The 23,449-nt window shown below is 44.3% G+C and overlaps 1 protein-coding gene across 3 annotated transcripts in view; it reads left to right on the plus strand.

Moving 5' to 3' along the window:
• Adarb2 (adenosine deaminase RNA specific B2 (inactive)) overlaps positions 1-23,449 on the plus strand; it is a 527,020-nt gene that overhangs the window by 457,793 nt on the left and 45,778 nt on the right. For all 3 annotated transcript variants that reach the window (XM_057788090.1, XM_057788091.1, XM_057788092.1), the window contains 2 exons: positions 10,366-10,534; positions 14,237-14,388. In XM_057788090.1, the coding sequence (XP_057644073.1) occupies positions 10,366-10,534; positions 14,237-14,388 (321 nt within the window). The remainder of the gene's footprint in view (positions 1-10,365; positions 10,535-14,236; positions 14,389-23,449) is intronic.

A 23,449-nucleotide genomic window follows, 5' to 3' on the forward strand; every position in this document is an offset into this window, starting at 1 on the left:
TAAAAGTGAAGTAAAAATTATTTAGCTCAAGTTAAATGAATAAAATTCAGTGCCAGAGAATTCCTAGAGCTGGGTAGATAACAGTGTGCCAAAGAAGGGCCCCTTTGTGCTACTATAACAAGGTATGCCTTTCTGGGGAGTCTATAAACAACAGAAGGTTTTGGGAATACTAGAGGCCAGGAAGTTCAAGCACAAGAGCATTGTGGTTGCTTACAAGTTTTGTAAACTGTAAATAGAGCAACTGTAAGGATTCAGGTGCAGTTATTTGGTGTTTGACATCCAGATCTTAATCCATTTGGCGCCTGCCCTTGTGCCTGATGGAAGATGAAGATGCAATTGAATTTTCAAATGAGTCTTCAGTCACGAGATGCTGTTGACTAGGTGCTCTCTACCTCGTGGACTCAAGGGCTGGCTTTAGCCTGTACTGGGTTCTCTTATGTATTCGGACTGAGTTCTGCACTTTCTCCTTGTTCCACCGGCTCACAGAAGGCATTCACTCCACTGTCATCTGTAACAAGCTTTTGCCACCAGCACACTACCGGCTAAGTTAGGGTTTGTCTCCCAGCATCAGTGCTTTGCTCCAGTACTCGCTGGGTTTTCCTAGAGAATCCGTTTTTCTGGCTTAAATAAAGGATAATTAAACTACACTTTAGCTAGGTGTTGTTTAAAATAAAGCACTCTTGCTGTTTCTGTTAGTATCCTAACCTTATGATCAACTGGGAGAAAATTCATGGGGCTAATCTTCCTCCTCTAAGATGGCAGGGTATCTTCCTGTGTGTTCTAGTATTGCCAGTGCCCTTAAGTAGAGGTGTTTCATTTTTACAGCTCTAGGGAGTGCACACCTGTAGAGCTCAGAGGACAGCTTATAGGAGTCAGTTCTCTCTTTCCACCGTGTGGGTTCAGACGATCAAACTCAGGTGGTCATGCTTGGTGGCAAACACCCTTTCCTTCTTGGTCCATGTCTCGAGCCCCGTTAGTGAGTTATAAAGCATTAGTCTTCACAGTTCATCCTCCTTTCCCTAGCACCTTGTTTGTGGCTATTATAAACAGGGTTGTTTCCACTTTATTGTTTCTCTCTAGTGGTTATGTGTATATATGAAAACTATTGATTTGGGTGTGTGAGCTCTGCTCCCTCTCGTTCTATTGAACTCTCTTCCTGCTTCCAGTAGTATTTCAGCTGGGCTGTCTTGGGGGTGCCACGTATGCAGTCTGGTCAGATGGCTATTGTATCACCTGCTCCTTTCAATTATCGCACTTCTAATTTATTTCTCTTGTGCTGAGTGGTAGTTTCAACAGATACCAAATAATGGAACTACACTGTGCATTCTTCTAACGGCAGCAGAAACGCCTCCAGGTTGCCCCATTAAGCTGTGTGTTTTGTCAGACACTGGCTCCGTTTCTGTGACCATGATCATCTTTCTCTACTGTATTCTAAATCCAATCTATTTTCGTATTTATCTAAAGTCAAGATTTTTTTCAGATGCTGGCTCTATGAACATGGTTCATAGTTATCTTTTTGTATTGTAGTTTTACATACAACCTGTTTTCACATTCAGAAGAAATGAGCTATTCTGTCTAGTAAATTGTAGTTTATTTAGAAATTATAAAAATCTGTGGTTTTCTTTCTTGTGTAGTCTCAATCAAGTGTGTATTTTCAACATGCTCATTTCTAAAACAATTTGAGGCTTTTCTTAGTTTCATAACATTATATACCACCTTAAAGTCATCTGTCTGATATTTTAAAAGTCAGTGGGTTCAACAAACCTTAGATGGGTAGTTGAGGAATGGGATCTTTGATGATTTTGCTGTTTACTTTATAGAAATCAGAATTTTTCTGTTTTCGATAGTTCTTCCTCATGATATTCTATAGGGTATTACTTTTACTCCAATCTAGATTTGTGTCCTTTTTCTGATTTCTCTAGGTAGGGTTGCTCTGTGTAACTCTAGCTATCTAGCTGTCCTGGAACTCGCTCTGTAGAGCAACCTGACCTAGCACTCACAGAGATCTGCCCGCTTCTGCCTCTGAATGCTGGGACTAAAGGCATGCACCACCACCACCCAAATTAATTGTGCCATTTTTTAGATTAATTTATTTCATTTTATGTATAGGAATGCTTTTGGTTGTATGAATGTCTCTGTACCTCATGTGTGCCTAATGCTCACAGTGGTCAAGAAAGCATATCAGATTGCCTGGAACTAGAATTATAGAAAAGCTGCCGCGTGGGTGTTAAACCCAGGTCTTCTGCAACAGCAACAGTGCTCTTTACATCTGCGCCATCTCTCCAGCCCTAAAATTGAGGCCATTTTAAGAGAAAATAGGTTGTCCAAACATCAGTGATGGTTCCAAACAACTTTTCATTTTATAAACTATCATAGCATTATTTGATGGAGTAGATGTTGCTGGTACCACACCCAAGATCCTCCAGGGTTCTCTTGCATTACTGCTCTATGCACTGGCTGGGAACCGCTCATAGCTATGTCTTCTCCTGACAAATGCCTTGGCTAGAGGAAGCCAGTGCTCTTGGATGTCTCACAGAGTACAGAACTCACAGCCTTGCCTCGAGGCATGATAACCTTACCCTAGTCTTCATATTACAGAATTTATGCAATGTCAACCTTAGACTCCAGCAAAATCTCTTCTTCACCCAGCTTCTGTTCTGTCTTGATTTACTATAAATTATCTCCTAGAATCTCCAACTCAGTCTCTGACTTTGGGTGTCCTGACCTAAGACACATTGTTTATACAAAGCATCATTTATGGGCCAGTCACTGCACATCCCAGGTATCAAGGATTTACAAACTGGGAACAAGCCAGATGGTTGTGGCACGAGCCTTTAATCCCAGCACTCAGGAGGCAGAGGCAGGAGGATCTCTGAGTCTGAGGCCAGCTTGATCTACAAAGCTAGTTTCAGGGCAGCGAAGGCTATATACAAAGAAACCCTGCCTTGAAGGAACAAAATGGAACCAAAGTATCAGAAAGAGAGTGCAACTCATTTCCAGGCATCAGTGGGTGGTTTCTGCCCACTAATGTCAGTCACCTCATACACCTTTGGCTCATCCATGGGAACCAAAATTCACAAGACTTGAGATTATTTTTTTTTTTTGCCTCAGAACAAGCAGGATCTTCATCTGGAAGAGTGGGGAGTACAGCATCTTTCTGGGCTTATTCTATACCTCTATACTAGAACTATAGGGTGAGAGACTTAAGAAAAACTTGTCTTCCTAGAGGGTACAATATAGCTTGTGTTTCTAGTAACTTTTGCTTGTATTTTTTATATCGAACACTATTTTCCAACTCATAAAAGACTAATGTCATCAAGTCACCCTTTGTGACATTTGGAGGGAGAAATAAGGACAAGACGTCTATCTTCTGTTCTCCCCAAACTGAGACTGCCAGCCTTGAACTTAGCTAACCCTCATAAGAATATTTATAGTTTTCCTTTTTACTATGTAATTCTTGAGTGTTTTGGTTTTAGTTTTCCAGTCCTTTCGTTCCACTCTTTTCATCTTCTCCCCCACGTTGTCCTTCCCTCCCCTTCCCCTGGTTCACCACTCCCCAAATCACAATGTCTGGACTGTACACTGCTGCAGCAGCCTCCTGCCTGTTACCTCATCCCTCTCCCTCTGCTCGTCCAGGACGCTGCACTGAACCCACGCAGAGACAACAAGGTCACTGTCGCGATCAAAAAGTTCATTAACAGTCTCACGGTCTAGTGTGTAAAGCCCAGTGTCTACCTTAAGGGTGGCATTCAAAATCTTGTCACCAATTTCCACTTGCCTTTTAAGTCTAAGAACTACCACTTTTGTATACAAATCTCCCACTAGTACCAAAATGAACTTTTCATTGCTGTGTGCACACACGCACACAAATTAGGCTTGTTCTCTATCCTGTCTATGCCTTGTGCCACTGTATTTGTTCTGCCTAAGATACATCATTTCTCATGATCTGCTCAAACACTAAAGTTCTACTGTAAGCTTCCTAAATATGATTCTGTGTGTATGTGAGAGAGTGAGAGAAAGAGGGGAGGGGGGATCTTATTTTACAGGTCTTCTGTTTCTATACTGTCTCCCTAAATACATGCTAAAGGGTAGGGCCATGTTTTAAGTGTCTTGTCTCCAGCGTTACTTAATTTGGTGCTCGCACATTGTAGGTGAGATTAATGAAAAGTGAATCAGCAAATAATGCATTTCTTGAGCCGCATAATTGTACTAAATGTGGCAGAGCCTGGAGTCAAGCAGTGTTGAGAATTAATGAGGGGCGAAGGGAAAGCAGTTTCTTTTTTCTACGGCTCTAATTTCCATGGAATCAAAAGAAGCCAGGGCCTCGGGAGTCACAGTGCCTACTCTCAAAGAGCCGTCTGAGTTATAGTCCATGTACGCCAGCCGTCTACATGCCGAAACACTCTTAGCAAGAGTTAGCAATGCTGGTTTGCATCACTCGAATTACCTGCTTTAATGCAGCTAGAATCTGGAAATGCTTTCTCCATCAGGAGAGTGTCCTCATTACGTGTTCCCCAACAGTCCACGGATCCTGTTAACTCTTTCAATTAGGAAATGGCTCCTAGGCGTCCTGGGAGAGGTGACTAGCTGGCTCCTGCGGCTCCCTGTAGCTTTAGCTCCTGCTGACAAATGACTGCAGGACTCCCAGTCAGGAGGCGGTCCGCCTGGGGAACAACTAAGCGAGAGGATTCCTGGACCCGAGGAAAGAAAGCCAGGCATGGTGTGTAGCTGTTTTCAGCTTTCCTGCGGGAAGAAAGCATTAGGACTTTGCTTGTATCCTCTTTTTGCTTTTCTCAAAGCAGGTTAGCTGCCAGCTTGAGAACATTCTCAAAAGATTATCAAGAAACTAAATCCCACCACGAAACTAAATCCCACCACAGGGAAGGAGACAGTAGAAAGACAGCATGTCGTGGACACCTGAGTCCTTCTAAGAAATGGAAGTCACCAGAGCCAGGAGAGCAATGAGAGTAGGTAGGAGGTAGTGAGTGTGTGTGAGAGAGAGTGTGCCTGTGCGTGTATATATGTGTGCATGCATGTGTGTATGTGTGCATGCATGCGTGTGCGTATGTGTATGTGTGTGTGCATGTATGCATGTGCGTATGTGTATGTGTGTGTGCGTGCATGTGTGTATATGTGCGTGCATGCGTGTGTGTATGTGTGCGTGTGCATGTGTGTGCGTGTGTGTTCCTGGAGGGGTTTGTGCTTAGGACGAAAGGGACAGACCCAGCTGGGGAGTGTTGTTTCAAACCTGGGACAAATGGCTAACATACCAAAGTGGACTCTAGCCACCAGATTCTCCCTGCAGTCCTCAGTCCCTACCTGTTACAGGGCCCTCCTGGCTCCCTACCCTGAATTCTCCAGCTCAGAAGGCTGGGCTATTCTTCCCTGTATAATCTGATTATTTTGGTTACCTGATCTCTGTACCTTTGGGCCTCTGACTGCTGCACCTAGTAGCCCCCCAACACACACACACACACACACACACACACACACCTCTCTTCAGCCCTTGCTTCCCCTCCTCTCATCTCCTCATATGGCTCAGTCTCGTCATGTCCACTCTGGACTCTTCCCTGCCTCTGGTCACACTCTCCCCCACATCTACAATAAAACTTCTCCTCCACCATGCCTAGGAGCAGTCATATTCCTTTCCTTTTTAGTTCTTTTTTTTTTCGTTCAGCACAGTTGGCTGCCATGGAGGTTGTAGCATGGATAGTGGATTAACCTCTGCTAATTGCAGACAATGCAAGCGCGCGTTTGCCCCCTTTCCCCTTACCCCATCCTTAGGCTTCCATCTGATCCCCTTGGCAGAGTATTCTCCCTTTCCTCCCTGCCTCGTCCTATCCCACAAAGGAAGATTCACCCGATCCACCCGGGGGTGGGGGGGGGGAGTAGAGAGGGAGAGGGAGGTCAGCCAGGCTTCAGGATTTAGTTCTCAATGGAGCAATTCTCTACTTAGAACAAGTCTGTATCGAGTACTTTACAAGGCTGTCAGCACTGTTTGCACTTGGAAAAGTAAATCTTATTAAAAATGGAAGGTCTGCTCCACTGGGGGGCCCAATTTGCATATCATCTCTTTAAAGAAACGGTTCATACATAAATTTATCAAAGGATTTAACAGAGTCCAGGAAAATCTGAGGCTAAGCCAGCACTCTGCACCTACCACACGCCACACAGAATCCGAACCTCAGCAAACAGCGTGCGCACTCATAGAGCAGAGCCGGTGGGCATCCCAATCACATGCTCTGACTTTCAGTGCAGGACCTTGAGAGTTGGATTTGTATGGGATCCTCCAACAAGGACTGAAGCCATCTCTCTAATTACACAGACTCCTGGGGAGCCCCTTCTTAGAGGATTTCATGGAGATTCTGCTTTCTATTCTCCAGGAATTCACCATTAAAGTGAGGAGAATATGTGTGCTCACACTTGCATCCATGAGGGCAGGAGAAAGAATCATCTTTGGCCTTCGTAGTCTTCTGAAACAGCGGTGGCCATGACATATTTTAAAGACCTTAAATTTAGAATGTGCTTTCAAGAGACCCAATTTTGTTGACCAAGTTCCTTTGGCTCTGAGTAGATGGGCATTGTCTTGTGAAAAATAAGTCATGATATGTCTAGTCCTGTTTTGTTTTGTTTTTTTTAATGTTAGTATGAGCTATTTGTTATCTTGTAACATTTGATCAAATTGTGGAAAAAGGTAAAACTTTGGAGATGGCAAAGTGGTGTAAGGAAGGGAGTAACCCCCATTTTATAGGTCGGAAACTGGTTATTCAGGGAGCGCTCTCTCTCTTTCTCTCTCTCTCTCTCTCTCTCTCTCTCTCTCTCTCTCTCTCTCTGTGTGTGTGTGTGTGTGTGTGTGTGTGTGTGTGTGTGTGTGTGTGTGTGTACTCATGCCATGGTAGACTTGTGGAGGTCAGAGTTCAACCTCAGGTGATAGTCCTAACCTTCCCTCTTATTGGAAACAGGGTTTCTTGTGTTTGTCACTGCTAGCTAGCTGTCCCCCAAGCTCTCAGGGCCTCTCTGGTCCTGTTTCACTGTAGGAATGCTGGGATTACTGACATAGGCGACAGCACCTAACTTTACATCAGTTTTGGGGATTCAAACTCAGGTCCTCTCGTTTGTACAGCAAGCAGCTTACCCACTGAGCCAGCCCTCTGATACCTCGAAGAGTGTGTTTTCAAGTGGCCATTCTGTCAGTGTGGCCTCCAAACTCTCTCTTGCTCTTGCCCTGCAGTGAGAGTCTTTAGAGGAAGTGATGATAACCGAAGGTGTTTTACAAAATGCCTCTGGCAATCTTGATGGAGCTGTTAGAATTCCTTCTGTTGGTCACTAGCAGAAGCTCACTCCCACAGTCCTATAAATCACTCCATAAAAGTTATTTGCTTCTCAGGTTTTATAGCCCCAAAGACCAGCAGTTGTGTGTCCCATAAATAGACCAGAAAACAGAGAAATAATTTGGGGCTACTCCTTTGGTGCCTCTACGAAACCTCAGAGTTGGGAGATTTGCCTCTGAGCCAGGGAAAGTGCTGAATGTGAGCAGAAGTTCTGCTGCCTGCTTCCTCCCGTCTATCCTGCAGCTCCCGGGAGAGGGGGGAAGCTTTACAATTACTCCCCCTCCCTTCCTTTGCTTTTATGGATTTGTGACATTATTCTTAGGTATAAGAGTCAGGAAGTGTAGATTTTATATAGATATCTAAATCATATATATGTAAATATATATGATAAAAATAGAAGCAGAAGTGTCTAGGGAGATGAAGGGCACTAATGGGAGAGAGAGAGTGGTGAGAACAGAGAGGTAGAAGATGAAGTGAAAATGTTTCAAATGCACAATATATGCTTATATTAAAACGTTCTTTGTATGAGCCAGACGATAAAGAGCAGAGCTATAAAATGGTGTCTCCTGGGCCAGCCTTGGCCACTGTACTAATGAACTCATAGCAGTTTCAGTGGCCTGCACAGGGCCTGCAAGAGTGGGCCCATCAATAGTCCATCAAAGATGTGGGAGGGACTTAAATGGCCTGGGCCCTCCCTGGGAAATAATGGCAATATGTGGCTACTTGGGGCTGGGAAGCCATTGTTTTCAGTGGTACCCACTGGTGAGTGTCCATGCTCCAGTGGCTACCCATCTGGCCCTGATTACATTCAGTGGGTCACAAAAAAGCCAAAAGCAAAACAAAAAGTCATAAAAGTGGGACAATGGAACCTTGTCAGAAAAAGTGAGGTTGGTGGGAGTTAAATGGGGATAAGAAAGGGTAAAGAAATTAATGTGATTGCAATGTGTATATATATGTATGTATGTGTGTGTGTGTATGAAACTGTCAAAGGAACATTTTTAAATTTCCTTGTGTAATACAATACCATGTAGGATGAACATATACAATGATTTTAAGATTTAAAGATTCAGGACATGCCTATAGACATGTGACTCTAAATCAGAGTCCCTGAAATGAGGTCAGAGTCAAACCCAGAACCCAAGCAATGGTCATGGGCACAGCTCAGAGCTCCTTCTCAAGGCTGCAGTCCATGTAGTAGCCTCAGAGTGGAGCTGGTCATTCTGTCTGCCCTGAGCACCCACTTCTGATAAGGTGTCCAACGTTAAACAGGGTAACCTAGAGAAGGGACGCTCCCCCTCAGACACCACTTCATCAGCCCCAGCCACAGCCCAGCCTCTGAAATGTGATCGTGGAGGGGACATGTTCTGAACTTGACCCTGTGCCATGTCACCAGCCTTCACACTTCTGTGCCTTGAGAGGCCTAAACATCAGCCCCGTAGCTACATTCTGCTTTCTGCCTTGCTCCTGAGGCACGAGTTGTACACAAACCACACGCTCTTGAATGTTCCAAACCACTGAACCTTGTCCGGCTACAGGGCAGACCTCCACTGAGGTATGAGACTTCGAAACGCAACTGTCCCCACAGTGCTCAACCGTGTGCTAAGTAAAACAAAGGGCAGAGTCCAGCAGGACTTAGAGAGAGAGAAGTACATTTGGGGTAGGAAGTGAAGGAATGACGTCATCTGAATTCCACAACTCATACGGATCCTGAAAGCTGAAGGAAAGAAAAAGCCAATGTTTGTAGCCCTTGCATATGCCCAGGTGTCTCCCCAACACCCTGTATACTGGTAACCTTTCTCATTGCTGCGGCAAAAGAGCTGGTAAGAGGCAATATAAGAAAGGAAGGTCTGCCGTGGCTTATAGTTCCAGAGCCTATAACATATAGGCAGGAACGCATAGTGAGTGATGATGGCTGGTCATGCATTCACAGTCAGGAGGCAGAGAGTGAACAGGAGATGGGGCCAGCTGTGAATTCTCAATGCCTGTCCCCGTCCCTAGAGACCCACTTCCGCCAGGGAGGCTCCACCTCCTAAATGCTCCACGACTACCCCACACAGCACTCCCTAGGGAGTGAGCTTACAAACACAAGAGCCTATGAGGGCCATATATTCACCTCACACTTAGGGCGACCTCTCCCCCTGAAAATGCAGATGTGTCTGCAAGACAGAGCCCAAGCTAGGGGTCCTACCTGGGCCCTCCCCGCCTTCTGTGCACCTCCTCTCTGGACACTTCCGTCTCAGTGAAGATACAGCTGTCATTCTGGAGAGCAAGGGCCTGTGGCAGAATCTCGGGGGTAGAATTTGGATTGTTATTGCACACATGACTAAGAGCCCAACCTCTGTCCGTTTAAAGCCCCTGAGGTGGCCCAGCTTCTCTTCCAGAGACAAGTTTGACTATGACTGTCTCTCCTTTATCTCTAGTATCAATATTTCTGCTACAAAAGAAAAAAGAAATCTTTACTTCTCATCAGGTCAACAGTCATTGGGGCAAAACACAAGAGTGACCATGTTGCTCCCAGTTTCAAGATCTCAGAATGACGTCTGTCAGTCTGGGACCTGACCTTTGTGTGGCTGTGGTGATATAGACTGGGAGCAATATAAAGAGAGGGTCTCTCTATTTTGTGCATGGTTTCAGAGATCTCAGTCCATTGTGTCCAGGATGGCATAATAGGATAGAGACACTTTCGCCCTCGTGGGCTGGGAAGCAGAGACAAGGAAATTATCCACACTCCACTTTCTTTCTTTGTCAGTGCCTTCCGTTCCACGGAGGTTCCGAGCCCAAGGGATGGTGCTTTCACATCCAGAATGAAAGTTCCCCAACAGTTGGTCCCCTCTGGAAACAGATTTATAAATATACCCGGAGGTACATCTCACAAATCTCCTTAGGTGATTTTAAATATAGTCAGGCTGACAATAAAGACTAGTCGTCACCCTGCCATAAACACCAAGGCTGGTGGCTCCAGGAAGGTTGATACGTTCCCTGCAGTGGCGTCCTTAAAGCCTAAGCTGTTCTGACCACCCTCTGTGTCCCCTAGGCTTGGACACCAAACAGGCGCAGGTCATCGTCCTGTCCTCTGGGACCAAGTGCATCAGCGGTGAGCACATCAGTGACCAGGGGCTCGTTGTCAACGACTGCCACGCTGAAATTGTGGCCAGGCGGGCATTTCTTCACTTCCTCTACACTCAGCTGGAGCTGCACTTGAGGTAAAGGGGCCCCTGGCATGGGCAGGACTGACACGCCTTAGCTAGTGAGGAGGCAGGCAACGAGGCAGTTCAGAATGTGCCATGCACTTGGCAGATGCCATACATAGTAAGTGACAAGGCCCCATATAGCATCTGTGTTTATTCAGACTTGGAGCGCCCTTTGGATACTGCACAGACACGGAAGTGCTCAGTTGCCTGATTTGGCATTACACCCAACATCTCACTCCGGAAAGCATGCTGCTTGCCTCCAGGTTACACACACAAGTTACCACACAGGTGCCCACAGGCATGGCACACAGGAAGACATCTTGTCATGGCTCGTTCCATTTGGTTATTTTTTCAACTAAAATACTCAGGCAGCCATGATAACATCCCTCAAAAAACAATTTTCTTTATGAAACTCAGATATCCACAAGAGCACAGGGCACAGCCATCCCTGGATCTTACATATCTTTAATAAGCTATTTATCCAACCAGCTCCTCAAATTACAAATGTCAATGGGACAAGACAGCAATACAGTTCTAGGAGACACCCGCGGATCGCAGGGAATTTCTTGCAAAAAAAAAAAATGCAACCACCAAAAAGGAGAGGACAAAACAGGGAAAGACAAAAAAAAGAAGGTGAAGGACAGAGAAAGGGAGGACAGAAGGGGGGAGGAAAGGAGGAAGAAAAGGAGGAAACTGACTTGTCTGTCTCTCAGGAAATAAGAGTCATTGCTCTCTGAAACCTCAATTCCATCGATTGAGTTGAAAGACTGTTTGGTATAATGTGAGATAACTTGAATCGATTAGCTTGCTCCCTGGGAAAAACTTTCATTTCGGCCATGGAAAGGTGCCAGGTTGACACTGACACTTTTGCTCAATTCTGACAAAATTGTGTCCACTTCAAGCAGGGCTCACAGGTCAGCAATTTCTACAAAGGGAAGAGGGTCCCCTCTGCAGCCTGGTCAGTTTGGATTTGAGAATTTCTCAACCAGCGTAGCTTCTTAGACAGTTCAGAATTATTCATGTCTAGCTAGGGCTATCTCTCATAGGCCAGGCTCATAAATGGGCTGTCATTTTATTTCCTGTCCCCAGTCCTAATCTCAGGGTCAGGCTGTTTTCATTGTGTGAACCAAAGGCAAATGGCTCTTACAAAATACATGGCAGCCATCTTGATAGAGGTATTCGATACTTTGTAGGTCTTGTCCTAAGAAGTCAAGTCTATCCTGTCCTGGTGGCCTCAGATCCCCACATCCCCACACTACCAAATACATGGGAATTATTATCCATTCCCTAGACTTTTAGATTTCAAGTCAGGAGATGTGAATAAAGTCACGTGCCCTTGTGTGTGCATGGGTGTGTGCAGGTGGAGATCAGAGACAAACCTCAGATGTCATTTCTCAGAAGCCATCTACATTTTTTGTTCTGAGACAGGACGTTTCACCAACCTGAAACTCCTAAAATAGGGTAATCTGATTGGCCAGTGAGGGATGGGAATCAGCTCTGTCTCCACCTCCCTGGCAGTAGGATCAAAAGTGCATGCCAGCAAGCCCGTATGTTTTTAAACATAGGTTCTAGGAAATAAACTTGCATCTTCATGCCTGCCAACCAAGCCATCTCCTAAGCCTGCCATATACATTTTAACGATAATTTTCTGGAATGAAGAGGTGCTAAGAAATGTGGTTCATTTGATGGAACTTCTGATGTCCCCATGGCAGCCATCAGGAAAAAGCAGGCTGTCGTATGAGCTGGAATCTCTCTGGAAGACACAATAAACCCCAGCAGAAGCACAGGTACATTTGCTCATGTGACACTCCATACACATTTCTGAAGCAAGCCAGTCACAGTGGTTTAATTGCCGTGGGTCTCCTTGACAGAATGCTCTTTCTTTGCATCTTCCAGCTGCCCTTTCTTATCGTTTGAAACCGGGTTCCTTGAATCCACTAATAATGGCCTCTCAGAGGGGCTTTAGTGAGTGGTTCATTCACATGAACCTGTTAGCAAGTGCAGAAGTCACACAAATGGGGGAAAGGCCCAATATATGCCAAGCAGACTCGAATAAAGGCAATACCTTAATACAGTCAATTAATTTTTATCTGAGCCTCTGAGCAGCGCATAGCAGCATGATATATTGCCACATCAGTTCCAGGAGGCCTGGTGAGGGGTCAGCTGGGATAGACAAGAGCTCGAAATCTCTCAATATGTGAGGAGGGATTTCTACTGAAAACCCAAACGTTCTCCAGTCCCCCCCACCTAGGGTATGTGTGCAGAAGACAATCCAGTCAACTTTACCCAGGCTTGGATGCGTTTTAGGCGCTGCAGTTATCTAGAAAAGTCAAAGACGGTCACGCCCATCCCTGTCCTGCAGGAAGGTACCAAAAATGGCTGCCAAGGGCCTCAAGAACAAGTGAGCTTTCCCTCCGTGGGTCTGACTCTGCACTGGGGAACCAAGACTGGATGTAGTTGCTCGCGGGACCGCAGGAGAAGAGCCACACATGATGGAGGAGTCTGCTTGGGCACAAGAAAGGAGGCAGTAACACTTGAACTTGGAGGAGTCTCAAAGATTTCCAGGGACACAATGTCCATCCTGCTGCCTATGAGATCTCAAGGCCCTGAGATTCAAAATCATCACCAACGAGGCAGAACTTGTACAAACAGCAAGAATGGCAGAAAGCAAACTGCAGGGCCTTGCAGAAGGGTCTGGAAGAAAAAGTACAACTCAGTTATTCAGTGCCCAATGTGGTATCCTTCCTCCTTGGGGAGGCAGGGCTGCTCAAATGTGGGATTAAAGGCTATGAAGAAGGTTTTCCTAGAGCAAGAAGATATAAAGCTCCAAGATTAGGAGGCATGGGTTTGTTCTAGATCTACCCTGAATGATTTTTTTAAAAAGCCAATTCTGTACTGTTTGCTGTTTCCACCTAGTTTTTTGGCACCCAAGCTCAGACACTACTTAAAACCCTTTTCCCTCCATTGCACACAGGAGCACCCACTTAGGCTGCTTTAGTCAGTAGTGTCTCAGGACACCTCGTGAATGGGGACTTGCAGGCACAGAGGACTGTGGTTTTGTAATGGTAGATACTGGCTTGTAAAAGATAGATCTAAAATGGTTGGAGAGATAGTTCAGTTTGTAAAGTGATTCTCACACAGAATGAAGACCAAAGTATGACACTCAGAATTCATGCCTAAAAAGAAGAGGGGGAAAAAGCTGGGCACAGTGGCACATGCTTATAATCCCAGAGTTGAGAAGGTGGAGACAGGCAGACCCTGAGGCTCACCAGCCAACCTAGCCTACACGGTGAGTTCCAAACCAAGACTCAATGTCAAAAAAAAAAAAAAAAAAAAAAAAAAACTGGTGGATGGTACCTGAGGAATAACAACTGAAGCTGTCTTCCGACCTACACATACACACAAACACGAGAGAGAGAGAGAGAGAGAGAGAGAGAGAGAGAGAGAGAGAGAGAGAGAGAGAGAGAGAGAGACAGTCTTAAAGTGTGACTGCTCAGGGAAGATGGAGATGAAACATTACTGCTGGTTGTGTTTGTTCCCAGGTAGTTTCATTGAGGTCCCAAAGTGTTCATGCAAGGGGCAAAGAGCATATGAGCATAGAGAAGGTAAAGCTGGGGAGCTGCTAACCCCACAAAACAAGACAAAAGCAAGCACCTATCGGAACATCTTCATTTGTTTTGTTGTAAGTGATCTACATCCTCTTTGTGTCCATAGCAAGCATCGAGAGGACTCCGAGAGATCAATATTTGTTCGTTTAAAGGAAGGAGGCTACAGGCTTCGAGAAAACATCCTCTTCCATCTCTATGTGAGCACGTCCCCCTGCGGAGATGCCAGACTCAACTCTCCCTACGAAATCACCACAGATTGTAAGAAACCACAAGTTTGCCTCTTGTCAATAAACAATGCCAGGCCACCTTGGCCAAGGCATCTTGTGTGTAGTGTGGATGGATGGATGGATGGATGGATGGATGGATGGATGGATGGATGGATGTGAATCATTACTACGATTAGCTAGATACCTCCAGAACCTCAGTCTGAAATGCTCAGACCATTGGCAGAAAAGTAGTTTGGGGTCTAAAATTAGCTACTTAATTACCATAGCACTCTGCTTTGTTTTAATAGGTCAGACAATCCCTATATCCAAGGCTGGAAAATGGAACCAAAGAGAAAGCAAATGAGAATTACATGGGGTAAAAGCAAACTCAAACTAGCTCTTTATGCCTTCATTTGCAACTTGGATGAGAAAGAAACTCAACTTTTGCAACATAGCCAGGGGCCAAAGTGTAGTGTCCATTAACTTAAAAATTCCATTACTAAACCCTTCTCTAGGACCCACAGTGCCAGTCCCCTCCCTCACCATTGTGCATTCCCAGGAGGGAGGACAAAAGTGGGTTCCACAATGTCTTTGGTGTCATTGATGCCACTGTGTCTTGACAATAAAAGAGAAAAATCAAGGACTCTCACCTTCTCACTTAAATTATGCTAGATTCTATTATTGTAACATGCATACATCTTTTACTTATTTGTGTGTATACCACACACACACTCAACAGTCTTCCAAACTCTTTTTCTGTTTTCATTCTTTCTTTATTTATTTATTTATTGATTTGTACATATGTGTATATGTGTGTGTGCGGACGCACGCACGGACACATGAGTGACACGGTGTACCTCAGCATCCATCCTCACCCTCCACTTTATTAGACAGGTTTGTTTCTTTGTTGTTTGTGGCTGTGCACAACAGGCTCACTAGCTCCTGAGTTCGGGGGATTCTCCTGTCTCAGCTTCCCATCTCACTATAGGAGTACTGGGATTGCAGATGTTCAACACTGCACCCAGCTTTACATGATTCTAAAGGTGTGAGCTCAGGTCTTCGAACTTGTACAGAAAGTGCCCATCTCACAGACACGTGCACTGATGTGGGAGTCCCCTCTGTGTGCTGTGATTACCATTAATGAATAAAGAAAACTGCCTTGGCCAGATAGGGTAGAATAGAGGTAGGTGGGGAAAACTAAACTGAATGCTGGGAGAAAGGAGGTAGAGTTAGAGAGAAGCTATGTAGCCACTGCCAGAGACAGACGCCAGAACTTTAGCTGGTAAGCCACAGCCTGGTAGTGATACACAGATTACTAGAAATGGGTTAAATTAAGATGTAAGAGTTAGCCAATAAGAAGCTAAAGCTAATGGGTCAAGCAGTGATTTAAAGAATATAGTTTCTGTGTGATTATTTCCATTCTGGGCAGCTGAAGTGAACAGGTGGCCTCCTCCACACACACACATATATATGCACACACACACACACACACACACTTTCTCTAAAAGTCTTAGGGAGGGAAGTGTGCTGTGTGATCTCCCATGGTTTATGCTATTCCCATTGCCCTTGGGCCAAGGCTGTGTCTACTATCTGATGGCTAGGCACCACCACCACCCTCACCCTGCTAGGGGCAGTGCTTGTAGTTTCTCAGATGGTGTGTTCCCTTTTCTGATTCTCACTCCAGCCTGGCTATCCTGTTTACTTTCTAAAGCATGTGAAATGTAGGGAATCCGTGCCAAACTCTTTCTTAAAGGGAGAGCAATGGAGTTGACAAAAATGAAAAAGAACTTTTTTGAGTAATTATCCAATTTGAGAGGTAGACAAATGGGCTAAAGATATATGGATTTAAAGACCTACTGCTTTCCAGTGTCTTCTTTGTCTTTGTGAGCATCCTCTACGCAAGCCTGGCACACAGCAGGAATTTGATAAATGTTCTTTCTTTCCTGGCTTTGGAAATTGGATCATAAGTGTAACCTCACCTACAAGGAGAAAAGAGGGTTAGAACCAACCCTTAATAACCACGGAGTGTGATGTGTTTCCACTGGAGATTTCCTCTGAGCACAGGACACATTCGATGGTTTGATAACTTCCTGAGACTCAGATCCCTTTCATATACTATATCGCTTTTTGCATAAAGTATTTTATGTTTTATTTAGCGCAAATGAACCCCAGAAAAAGTTAACTGTGTTTATATAGAAACACACGTACAACTGTTTAGTTTTACTGTCTGTGCTGGAAGAGCTTTCTAGGCTCTTTTGTATGTCTGGTCGTTTGTATGTCTCTGTGATAAAACATCTGACTAAGGCAACCTAAATGAAGAAGGCTTTGTTTGGGGTCATGTTTGCAGAAGTGTCAGACCATTGTGACAAGGAAGGCATGGTATGTTCACATCATGGTTACCAGGAAGCAGCAGGCAGAGGTAAAACAGAAGGCAAGCTATTCCCTTAAGGATACATCTCCAGTGGCTTCCTTCCTCCAAAGGCTCCAACTCCCATTTCTCACCACTCCCAGTGATATCGTGGTGTTTCAGATCCATTAAGAATTACTCCAGTAGTCAGGTCAGAGCCCTCATGAGCTAATGGTCTCTGGAAATGTCTTCATAGATCCCAGAGTATGTTCCACTAACCTAGATGCTCCATAATCTAATCAAGTTGACTATCAAAACTTGGGTGGGTAAGAAAGTGGAAAGACTTGGGAGGCATTAAAAGGGAGTTGAATGTGATCAAGGAAATTGTGCAAAATTCTCAAAGAACTAATCAAAACTGAGAAAAAAATTAATCAGCACATCATGCGTTGGCCAGGCATGGTGATGCATGTCGGTAAAATATGCTGAATAGGCAGAAGCAGGTGGGTCATGAGTTTGAGGCTAGTCTGGGCCACACCTTGAGCTGGAGAGATGATTCAGCAGGCACTGTGCTTGTGGTACAAGCATGAGGGTCTCAGTTTGAATCCCTAGAACCTTGTGAAAAAAGGAAGCCAGGAGCATCTGTAAACCCAGGGTTTTTGATGGTGAGGCATACACACACTTGGGCTCATACACACACATACACACACATACACACACACACATGCACGCAAGTATGCACACTTGGAGGGAGGGAAAGAGGGGGGAAAGAGGGAGGGAAAAGGGGGTGGGGAGGAAGAGGGAAAGAGAAAGATTAAAAGGTAAGGATGGAAGGATCTGATTCATTTTCTTAATAATATCCATCAAGGTAGAACTACATGATAATAACGTCTCTAGATATTAGTGAAATTTGATCCATTTCCCAATAGCTCTTTGAAACATTTGGAGTTAGTTCTAATTTATTCAGCTCCCTCCTTGGCCTCTGTAGCCCCAGCAGGAGTTAGGAGAGGGCTAAGTGAAGACCACAAAAATGTCGACCCTGCCTGAGGCCTAGGTCCCCTGTGGGGACCATTCTGGCTCATTGGGTTTCCTGTGTCTCTGTACATCAAGCACCAAGTGTGGCTTCTCAGCCTTCGGTTCTAACTTGCAATGTCAGTGGTTTAGAAAAGCAAACAAATGCATTCTCAGAGGCCCCCTGAGGTTCGCTTCCACACACAGATGTCTTTTATTTCATGGCACTTTTAAGAAGTGGCAGGTGCTGATAGGAGAAAAATGAAGCCTTTTCCTCACAGTGTTGCTACGATAAGGCAGGCAAAGGCAAGACGCTAGGCCTTCATACTTCTGATTTAAGCGGGTGTCTTCCGGCCCGCCAGGAGGCACAGAGAAGGTAGGCACTTGCTGTCTTGCAAAGTGAACTCATCAGCTAAAAGCCATGCATCATTTTCCCCTCGTCACTCCAAAAGGGCAAGAAAAGCCAACTGCGTGCTGTCCTCTGAAGGAGCCTTCAGAGAGACTGCTCGGCATCCCCCACGCCTCTCAGGAGCAGCTTCCTCAATTTCCACCTGAGAAACATTGCTACAACTCTCCCCGCTGTCCCTCATACACTGATTTTATTTTTATTGTTCCCTTTACGGAGGGCTGGACTTCTGGATAATGGAATTCAAGTGATCAGGTCTTTGCTTTTAGGGGCTTCTTCCAGGGCCAGCAAAGGACCAAAGACAATAGTGACAACTGGCCGAAGGCAGACTCGCAGAGAGCCTCTGGGAAAACTCCTGTGAGCTCTCCTAGAGGTCCACAAGCTGGCACCACCCACTCCCTACAAATTAATTTGCAGAAACTCCCAACTTCTCTACACCAGAAACTCAGGGGCTCAGGGGCCGTGTTCCTAAATGAAACACTGGGAGCCCTCTTTCCTAGCCCTGACTGTCAGTGTGGTGTTGTTAAGCACAGAAGCGGAAGAGCACAGACACACTCAGCCAGCTCCACTGAGATCTTCATCTGGGATCTAAGAGACATTCCAGAGCAATGGAAGCTCCTGGGCAGGACTCTGCCTTCCAGAGCTTCTGTCTCTGCCAGGCACAGAGCACTGACGCAGCTGATCACTGAAGCTCTTTGTCACTTTAGCCCCACTCTGTCATGAGGTCTAAGACAGCTGCTGAGCAGCTCCTAGTGGAGCCCACAATGTGCTGACCTTCATCAGCTCGCAGCTGTGGCAGGATCATTCATCCTCTCCCTCACACACGCATACACATATGTAGTTCATGCATATAAACACATGCACCAGAACTCATGTGTATATAACATAGAACACACACGTGTATAAGGTCATGTGACCACATGTGATTTATCAGAGTCTACAAGTACAACTACAACATGACTCTAAGTCCAAGAGACCTGTGTGGCATAAATTGTTCTCGTTCCTTTTAATCAGTGTAGAAACACAAAGCAGAACAGCCTAAGGAAAAAAAAAAGATTACAGTTGTAGGTTTTGGAGTCTGTTGTGTTTGTTTGTTTATTGTAGTTTTGTTATAGTTTTGTTTGCCTTGGTTTTTTTCCCTTAAGACAGGCTCTCATAAATCCCAAGTTATCCTCTAATTTGCTATGTAGCCAAAGGTGTCCTCAAGCTCTCAATCCTCTGTCAATTTCTCCTCATCTGCTGGGGTTGTGTGAGTGTACACCACATCCAGTTAATGTGATGCTGGAATCTGTCTCAAAGACTCACTCATACGGGGCAAGAACTCTAAAACATAGCCATATCCCCAACAGTTTCCAGAGTTTTGAGCAATGATTTTTAACACATTTTAAACTAAAACATATTCCCTTTTATCACTCCAGGACCCATGTCCCTTACTTCTAATCCCTTCCATGTCCATACTTACATTTTCAAATTGAGAGTCTCTTTCTTGATTATTATAGAGATAGATAAATAGATAGATAGATAGATAGATAGATAGATAGATAGATAGATAGATGATAGACAAATATATAAATACTTTCTGTTGAGATTGTTTTTTGCACAAATATAGAAATGAAACCTACTGAGTCCATTTTGTTGTTTATGTGTTTATGATTTTCAGGGCTGGCCACTTTGTATTGGATGACCAGCTGGTGGTTCATCCCTGGGAGGGGCTCATTTTTCTTTTGCATATATTCTTTGTCCAAGGGTGAGACCCCATGATGTCTGACCCTTCCATGTTATCATGTCTATTGATATTGTCATTGTTTAGGTCTTGCTTATGCACCCATTTCTAGAAGACACGCCTCACAACAGACTTCCTGGTATTGTGACTTTTACAATTTGTCTTCAATCTCTTCTGTTATGTCCCCTGAGACATAGGTTGTGCTGGCTGCAGATTTGTTCATTGAGTCTAGGGTACGCATGACCCATTCTCTGCATTGTGTTTTGTGTTTTCTCTAATGGTCTCCATTTGCTGAATAGAGAATCTTCTTTGGTGAGGAGTGATAGTTACACCTATCTGTGGGTATAAGGATAATATCTAAAATGCAGTTGGCAATTATGCTAGTCTAGCAAAGTGGCAGTAGTAGAGTCTTTTCTAAGATACGTGATCTCACTATTCCCAGGGCTAGGTTTCTAGTAACAGGCATGATTTCCCTCCTGCTGAGTGAGCCTTTAATCTACTTAGCCATTGCTTACCACCAACATGTGAATGCCACTATTTCACCTTTATGGATATCTTGCCATGCTTATCACTGCTGTCCCTAGGTGTCACAGGTATGTAGGCTACTAGTTGCTTCCCTCCCTCAGCAACTTATATAGTACTTTTTAGTGCTGTGGAAGCTAGAGCATAAGATGAAGGCATTCTTGTTTGATATAACTCAAGTCATCCAAGTCCTGCATCCTATGTGTGTAATGTCTTCATCAACAGGTGCTTACCTTCAACCTGTGAGACGCAACCAAGGGCAACAGCAATAGCTGTGTTGTCTCAGGGGTCACTCACGCATAACTAGAAGAGCCCTGAGAACACAGCCTGATTTAGAATATCTAGGAGGTCATGTCCAACTCCCCAACAGGAGAGAGTAACTTCCTTCTCCCAGAGACCTTTCCAACTCATAGCCAGGAGGTTGCCTGAGTCCCTAGAGCACTATAGGTCAAACTCTAGGTGATCAACACAGCTCCCAGAGGCCAAATGCAGGGTTCCCAAGTCCCAAGGTCAAGAAAAGGGCCTGATGATATCAACAAATCCTGATTACTTGGGATGTCTGTAAATTTTCTGTGTTTCTCTGTTTTACCCCAGCATCTATGTAGACCAAAAGTCTTTAAGTATAGAATCAATGACAATTGGCTCATGATATTTAGAGAGATACGTTGTCTACAAGCTTGGGAATGCACTGGGTTCAGTTGCTTCCAATCTAATCATGATTTACCTATGGGGTTACCTGAGAAGTTTTTCAAATTTGGGTTCCTGTTGCTTTTTCTTTGGCCAAGATTCTGTTGCAACAGAGGAGAATCACAACCTCAGTCATGTTTCAGGTCATTGGCTTAGAACTACCTTAAATCACACCCTGACCGGCCAGGTCATTTGTTTCTTGCTTAGTAGAGAGGCCTGCAAGGAGAAGACAGTGTGGCAGAGTCTCTACCAAGACCACACAGTGCTCTGTGCAGAACACGTGGCTCTCAGCATGGTCTGCTCCATGCAGCAGAAGGGGGAAAGCTGCCTCAGCAACAGTCTCTGCAAGCCAGAGCCGCTTGTTCCTCTCGGGAAACTCAAAACTGCTCACTCCTGTGATTCCCTCTGGTTCTAGGCCAAGGTCCACTGAGGTGGAGCCAAATGCCTGAAAGTTACTTCTAGATAGGAAACCCTCATCAGAGGCTTAGCTGCACAGATTTTTCTCCCATCATGTGGGCTGTTCCTCTATTCACTAGACTGTTTCCTTGGCTGTACAGGAGACTTTTATTTCCATGAGGTCCCATTTGTTGACTGTGGTCTTATTCCATGAGCAGCCAGGGTTCTAGTTGGAAAGTCCTTGACTATGCCTATATCTTGATGTATTTTTACTTACTTTTTTTCTCTGACCGTTTCAGAGAGACGGGTCTTCTCTGGCAGCCTTTGACTCATTTGGTTTGATATTTATGCCTGGTGAGAGATACTTTCATTCTTCTACATGTCCTCTCTTATTTATGGTTCCTGAAGCTAACATGACCACATAAAACCATGCATGTATTTCTTAAATGAAATTGTCTAGGAGAATAAAAGGAACTAATGAGAGTGAGGAGGCAGGAAAGGGGGTGCAGGGAAGGAATAGGGTGAGGAAATATACTCAACATATTATACATACTAGTGAGAAACTTTTAAATAATAATGATGGGTTGTATTAAAGATCCTAAATGTTAGAGACAAATATCACGACCCACACACCTCCCCGTGGCTGAGCAACGTCTGTCTTCCTCTCAAATCATCAGTGGCCTCTTTATGAATCCCCTTTCATTAATTAACCTGGAAAACTCAATTCTTCCATCATTTCCAATGATTTAGCATATTAAATTCTATAATAAATCTTCCACAAGATGTCATAAAATAACAGGATTGTATAAGATAGATATCTACGGCATTGTGCTAGGTGCATAATGCAGTCAATTTAAGTCAGTCACATTCATTGTGTAAAAGGGTAAGGCACAAAACTGAGCCACAATCCCACAGACAGCCAGGGACCTAAAACATGGATCCTTAAATCCCCATCTTCAGATGTTCTACTGGACACAGGAATGTGTTACATAGGATCATGTTCATGCATTGCAGAGCAATACATTTTCATAGTTTCATAATGCAAATAAAACAAAGATCATCTACATAACCACATGGTGACTATTTGAGATTTTATTATAGTAAATGACAGGCTACTTCAAAAATACACTTTCTAAAATGTTCTAATTGAAGACAACTTGAATTTTTAATTTAGTATTTAAAAATCCTTTCTTCCTTTCTTATACCTTTGCGGGGGGTTGGGAATTTTTGCTTGTTAAATTGCTTTCTTTCTAATTTTTAACTTTGATCTCTAAACACATGCACACACAGACACACACACACACCATTGGAGCAGGCATGATATTTAATTAGTTATGTTTCACCACCCCTTTTGAGCCTCTCGTAAAAAATAAATATTCACCTGACGAGTTTCTAAAGCATATTAGTACTCTATTTTCTTACTATCAATCCAGAAAAGTTAATAAACACAGTAACAATGAGGCTGGTGGTCTCTGGGTATAAGAGTTAGAGTGCAATGGTCTAATGGACTTGGGACTGTCTATGGATACATGACAGGCAGGATTTTAAAGTTTCACATCTTCATTGTCTCAAGGACGCGTTCAACCTACTGCAGATTATTTAAAGTCAATCTCCCGCAGTTGCTGGCTAGATTGGCATTTCATTATACTTGAAGTGTCATCTTCAACTCCCTCCTACCTCTAGCAATTAGCCAAGACAGATCCAGAGCCAGGGGAAAAGGTTTGTAGGAGCTCGCCAGCTCTTCAGTTCACCCTGGGACTATGCAGACTCACCAGGGAACACACTAGAAAAGGCAAAGAAAACACACGTGGGAGCATCTTCCACACCTGGCTCTTGAGGCAAAATTAATCTAACCTAAAACTTTGAGTTGACTCCTAGGAAATATTGTAACTCTGTCCAGGCTTTTTTATTGCTTGACATTAACGGATGGTAAGAATTTAGAAGGCTTTCAAACCATAATAGGCAACTTTTAAGTCCTGGAAAATGTTGTGTAGTATCTTTGGAGAATATAGGGACAGCAAGTA

Source organism: Chionomys nivalis, chromosome 13, assembly GCF_950005125.1.
Source record: "Chionomys nivalis chromosome 13, mChiNiv1.1, whole genome shotgun sequence".
Classification (NCBI taxonomy): domain Eukaryota; kingdom Metazoa; phylum Chordata; class Mammalia; order Rodentia; family Cricetidae; genus Chionomys; species Chionomys nivalis.